This window comes from Atta colombica, unplaced genomic scaffold (assembly GCF_001594045.1).
Source record: "Atta colombica isolate Treedump-2 unplaced genomic scaffold, Acol1.0 scaffold176, whole genome shotgun sequence".
NCBI classification, from domain to species: domain Eukaryota; kingdom Metazoa; phylum Arthropoda; class Insecta; order Hymenoptera; family Formicidae; genus Atta; species Atta colombica.
The window spans coordinates 208,516-215,356 of NW_017259267.1; the positions used below are offsets into that span (position 1 = coordinate 208,516).

General features: G+C 28.2%; 1 protein-coding gene across 1 annotated transcript in view; it reads right to left on the reverse strand.

The window, feature by feature from the left end:
• Positions 1-6,841, reverse strand: part of LOC108686349 (head-specific guanylate cyclase) — a 27,026-nt gene that overhangs the window by 11,239 nt on the left and 8,946 nt on the right. The window contains exons 2-3 of the mRNA XM_018191613.1: positions 3,298-3,377; positions 2,609-2,691 (exon numbers count right to left, since the gene is read on the reverse strand). Of these exons, the coding sequence (XP_018047102.1) occupies positions 2,609-2,691; positions 3,298-3,377 (163 nt within the window). The remainder of the gene's footprint in view (positions 1-2,608; positions 2,692-3,297; positions 3,378-6,841) is intronic.

Sequence of the window (6,841 nt, forward strand, 5' to 3'; positions counted from 1 at the left end):
TAACGAGAAGGATAATAGAAATATTGATTAAATCGTAGAATAGAAATGTAAAACCGATACACATGCAATTATATTATGAATATAATATATAATAACATTGAAAAACATGATTCTATTATTATTCAAAGTCAGATCTATAACTCATAGAACGAACTTTTATTTCCGATAAGGAAATCGAGGGGCAAGCTAAAACGGAATAAAATTTTTCGTTTCTCCTTGCCACTACTTTTCTATATACAATCTATGAAATATTCAGTCTTGCCTCGCGCGTTTCTCGTTCCACTTCCAAAGACTCAGCAGTCTCAACTGAGTTCGCCAGCCTACGGGTGGTCCATTTATAATATAAGATTATCTTTACGGGACTATAAAGTGACAAGAAAGACAAATTCGAAAAGAACTGACATATTTCTTGAATCTTGACGCAGAAGGAAAAAGCATTTCACTTTGTCGTGACGTGTAAGGTTGAATCAATAAGGCGCTGTTTGCGTGCATAAGATAAGATCCGCGATATAACGGTGGATTGCATCTTGGGCATGATTTTCCGTGAGACCGAGTTCATCTAGTTCATTAATCTTTCGAAGTACGTATTACCTATTTGGAGGTTCCTTCGTTAACACCAGGAAACCTCTACACATAGTTACCTATTTATGTATTCTATCTATATCGCAACAGCGTCGTCGTTAAAATCATATCGAATCGTATGATTGAAATATCGATAAAGGTATTTCAGCACCTAATAGTTTCTAATCTCTGATAGTAAATATCGGAATTCCGATACATGAGTTTATAAAGCCCGATTAAGCTACATAGAAACGAATAAGAAAAGATAAAATTTTTTAACATCATAAACATTTGCACAAACAAGCGTAAAACGATTTAAAAACAATTATTTTTTTTATTTATTCGTAAGATGCCTGCACATTTAAAGTTATTTAAAAGAGTTTGACATTAACTACGTTACTTTTCAAAAATAATATTATCGTTAGTTTTCTTTATACAAATTATCCTCGTCGCTGTATTTCGAATTGAAATAAAAATGTAGCAGACAAAGTTAAAACGCAGGATGAAATTAAAATATTATCATACGATGCCAGATTGCACGTCGCTATGCAGTTGCTAGGGAAAGTAGAACGCGTAACCAAGGATCCGGGACGAACACATTTAGTAAAGCTGGAATAATTTGAATGTGAAGAAGAACTGCCTCGCCCCGAGCTCTATTTGTAACGACAGCAACGTTCACAGCCCACATATTTTAATTTCTATTACAAATGTACATGAAAAATGACGTCTTTTTTTTATAGACATTTCGTATTTTTATATTGAATTCTGTCGTTTGTAAGTTACTTTGTTAATTATCATTGCGTCAAAAATTTTGTCTTTATTGAAAAAAATTAATTCTTTCGACAGGAATAAAAGTGCGAATTGAGAAAAAAAATATTGCACCAATTACTTAATTGATGGATAGCATTGTTACTGTCTTGATTACTGGATATTTCATTTGAAACGTGGTAAATGTCGATTGGATCTTTCGCACTAGTTTTTTCTGTATTTATTCAATTAAAAACTCGGTCAAACCTGTATTAACGGATTCTCGCGTTATCAGCTGCTTAGTAAAACCGAAGCGAACAATGGGTACTTAAGATATAATTATGAAAAATTCAAAAGATAATATATAATAACATAAAAGTAATGTTTGGCGTTAAAAAATAATTCCAAATTAACTTCTACTTGTTTGAACAGAGCGATTAAAAATTGATTAACATATTCGAAACATCGGAATTAATATTCTAAAGGAGACTTCATAAAATTTTATATCCTTCTTTTATGACAGTTCTTTCAACCGTGTAAAGATAATTAGTCAATCGTCATCTTCCTGCCTTATTATAAATTATATTTAAACAGATTTATTTATGTAAGCTAAAATAATACATAAAACATCCTTAATTACATAAAGAATGCTTCATGTAATATTTACATAAATAAATTTCAAAAAATATAATTTATGTTATTTGCAATATAAAATAAGGCGGGAGTGCTGAGTTATTATTTTTGGAAATCGAATAAGAAAAGAGAAATATCATAAAATTTTTATTTTAAAAGTTATGTGTCTCTTATACAATTTCTCTTGATTCTGAAAATATCAACATAATTTTGGAATTAATATCCTGAACTTTTTCTCAAGTAAATAATGTGACGTAATAAGTTTCCTTAATTGATTGTGATAGATTTATGATAATCGTCTTAACGTATAAAATGGGATTTAAATTAATTGTAAGCGGACGAACGCGAATACAAACACGAATGAACAAATTACTTTAATAAACGCGAACAATGCCCCACAGCGACATGTTGTTTGTTTTTAAAATTCTTTCTGTTACGAAGTAATTAATAAATAATAGTTTACTGTATCATGGAAACGAATAAAGTAAAATGTGAGTTTGAGAAACAAATGCAATAAATATGATTTTAAGATTTATTCAACATTATGTCAAATAGTCTTTTTGTTTATATATAACAGACGTCTATTTAGGTTATTATTATTTATTATTATTATTATTTAATTATAGTTTATTATTATTATTTAATTATAAAAAGTATGTTATCTTACCACAATCATAATTTAGTGTCTCGTAAATGTCTTCCAGTAAATTATAGTTTTCCTCCTCTTCAACATTACTTAAAAGTTTTTCTCTGAAAAATAAAACAATATTTTATTATTGACAATCATACATATTTAATCATAATTTAGGTAGAAATTAAGAATACATTAATTAATAGAACTACTTTTATTAACATATCAGTATATATTCTTTCTCTCTCTCTCTCTCTCTCTCTCTCTCTCTCTCTCTCTCTCTCTTTCTCTCTCTTTCTCTCTCTCTTCGTCTAATTAAATTTTAATTAAATGAATTATGTAATGTAATCTTCTTTACTTTGATTTTAAACTACAAATGTTACTATAATAAATTATTGAATTATATTACAGATTTTCTTACTTAATATATTTGTAATCATTATATTTCTTTGACAATTTCATATAAAATATAATAAATATTATTATTACATTTTATATTTTATATTTTACAATTAAAAATATTACATAGAGACAACTGTGTTTATTAGTAGTATATGCAAAAAGTTTTCGAATTTAATAAATTAAATAACTAATAATGTGAAAAAGTTAATTTACAATATTAAAAATTGTTTCATAACAATGTTTCATTCAATTCCTTTTACTTTTTCACAGACTATCTGCATAACAAGCACAATAGAGAAAATATTTTTAATGAATGTACTTACAAAGACGATGTTGTCGACGTTGGAAGAGGTACTTCATGTTTATTTAATAGAGCTTCTAGCGCCATAGCCACCACTTCGTTCTATAATAAAAGTTAAGATTTCAAAAATAATTATAAAAGAGCAAAATTAATTGTTGAATTAAAATAAATTATTTTTCATTGCGCTTTTATATCAATATATCTAATTAAATTTTATCTAAAATTAATAAAATATCTGAAATAATTAATATTTTTGTAACGTAGATCCTTGACAAATATAACGATAAATTCTGATAACTTGTGAAAATATGAATATTCAAAATTTTTTTCATCTTTTTTTTAAAAAGATATGATAAAAACTAACTATTAAGTTCTTTTATTTGTCCAAACTATTTAGAACATATTACATTTAATAATATTTTAATGCAATATTTCTACGCGTGAATACATGCTACAAAAAATTTATTCATGCAAAATACATAATTTAGTGTTATATACTGCGGTAGTAATTTCGAACTTTTATCGAATAACTTCGGTGGAGTCTATACAAAGGTTTTTCTTTATAAAACGCATATTTGAAAGATTAATATTCTCATGCACACACATCATGCATCAGTAGTGAGACTAAATTATATGAAATCCGATTTAATGACGTACATGAGTACGTGTGATTCGACAATCGTTGTGTAGCAATAATCCGAGTTATTATGCGATGCCTATATTTTCGTTGTAAATTACAACCTGCGTTTTACACCGAGAATTATAGCACCATTTGGAACACTCGTATGGGCAATTCTTCTCAAGAGAATAGTGCTTGGGGCATTCATATGGAACATTAACCACACGACCTTCATTGTAACGTTGTTAGAGATAGAGTTTGTTAAATTATTCTCTAACTTAGCTCTCGTACGGATTCACACTAAGTTACGATTAATATCACATTAAATGGCAATTAATAGTAGCTAACTAGGTGTATCCTAACTATTACACTTAGGAATTGTGCGAAATAGGAGAATTATAGACTGACTCCTATAAGGCTGTTTCAACACTTAACAAAGTTATATTACATATTGAATACTGAAAGCTTTCATTAATTCCGTAATGCTTTAGTATATACAATATGATAAATTACATAAGATGGAACACAATCTCTACACAATATTCTTTGAGCTGTTAATTTACTTATTATAATTATAATTAAATGCATTACATTTTTAATTGCGTAACAAAACTTCTTTAGAAAATGTCAGTAGAGATTGATAAATTACTGAAAACTTTTGTATCTCTGGAAAACTGAGAAATTCACATATCAACATATTATCTCTCGGTATTTATAAATGATACTATGAAACTTGATGTTAGTAAAAAGAAAGAGAGATCTCTTTCATTTGAATATTCTGTTTCACGTATTCATTCGATACATAACAATTTGTCAAAATGACTCGACAAATGCATTATCCATTAACATTGATAGATGATATTCATTTACATTGGGAGAAATAGTATTTAAAGTAATCAATAACTTACGCAAGTAAAATTCATTTTTGTTCAACAATTTTGTTGGATATACCGATATATATTTACTAATTTGCTAAATTAAATATATGATAAATATGCGAAATATGCGTAACAGTACAAATTTTTCAAATTTAATAAAGCGACGTTATTAATGCAAATTACTTATGACCCAAGATTATCATAACAAAGACGTTTTGATATAATCTATTATAGCGTACAATTTTAATATAATCTATTACAGCATACAGTTAAATCTTAAATGTTAGTTTAGCGGAACATGAATTATGTATAATAGCAGCGCTCATTAATAATTGATTATAATCTACACTAGGAATTAGGGATGATCCTGCGGAAAATCAGGATATAACAAACTAATCTTCTTTGCGTATTAACATTTCTTGTTGTGTACGTTATGAGAATTATAATAATAAGAGAATTAAATATACTAGTATACAAAGAACAGGAGATTAGGATTACGTTTTAGATGTTAACATATAGCGAACTATGTATTGTGGCGCCGTCGATTTCAGGCTCATTGTTTCCAGCTACGTTGAATTCACCGCATCTTAATTTTCAACTCGTCTCTGATGATAACATAATACAAACGAACTGATATAATGAAATTATGTACATAAAAAGGAGGAAAATAGGTAAAGCGATCTAATTAGTACTTTGCGTATAAGTAGTTAAATTATTTTCCAACTCTCCAGAGACAGTTACCCTCTTAACAGAATAAAATAAAATATAAAATTTTATGGGTTGTGCGATTAGATTAAGATTAAGTGAAAGAATATATAATGGGACATTTTAATTCAATTATAAAGCGATTGACCTATTTGTGCCAAGAGGCATAAGACAGCGCTTTCAAAAATGTTTCTTCCCGAAAGCTTTTACGGAAAAACTATAAAAACATTTCGTAAATATATTTTTTATAGAAGACAAAAGAGAAAAATACAATAGAAATTTGGCAATGCAAAATGTTGTTCAATCAACATCTCGATAGTCATATTCCAATTGGAGCCAAAATCGATAGGAAGTCGCTCTAAAATGTGGAAGGTCATTCAAATTGTTTGTGGGAGGACAGTCATGCAAATTGACGTGTTTGTCAGTTCGCATACAGTTATAGGAAGTAAATTGTTTATTATTAAAAATAACTGCATCACCAAATAATTTTGAACAATTTCTATTTAACTCAGCTGTATTAATTAATTTTTGCAGCAAAATATAATAATTAATAATTATTAATATTTTAACTATTATAACTATTTTCTCGTATAAAAGATTTTTACCGTATTATATTATTTTATACTTTGTTATAATCTGATTATCATAAAAAAAAAGAAATAAAAAATAAATAGTTTTAGTTTTAGTGATGACATGTCAGAATAATTATGTTATAATTGTATCCAGTGCTGAAAGAACTGCAATATTGCTGAATCATATCATTGTCCTCAGTTAATATTTTTATAGCATAGAAAGTCGGTCATCTATTATACCAGCTTCGAGAAATCAAAGTAAGAGCTTTGCAAGAGGCCCTTAAGTGACTTAATATGTGGAGATTCCTTTTTATTTTTGCATTTCAAGTACTTTACAGCGCGATAGCGGCTGCCGACGAGATTCTGCCTCTCTAGCTAGCTCTAGTACAACCAATATTTCTATTTTGTCGAGCACTTTCGCATGCTGGAAATATTCATAAAGGTTTGTCGCATGAAAGAGAAAGGAAATAATAATAGGGAACAAATTACTGACGGAGCAGTATGTAAAAGCGTATGTATCCGCGCGATGAAACAATACAAAGCCTTGAATTAATGTCTAATTTATTTTATTTCTCATAAACGCTTGTCTAATATTTTTGCCGCGGGAAATATTGTGAATCGCAATATTCATTGTTTCATAAAGGTATAAAATGGTTCTTTATGCACTTGTTCAATTTTGACAAGGCAATATAAATTACGATGCACATATGTCTGTTATAACTATATACACGCAAGCTTCACAATTCTCCGTAAAAACGGTAAAACTTCCGTGTATATATATATATATATATA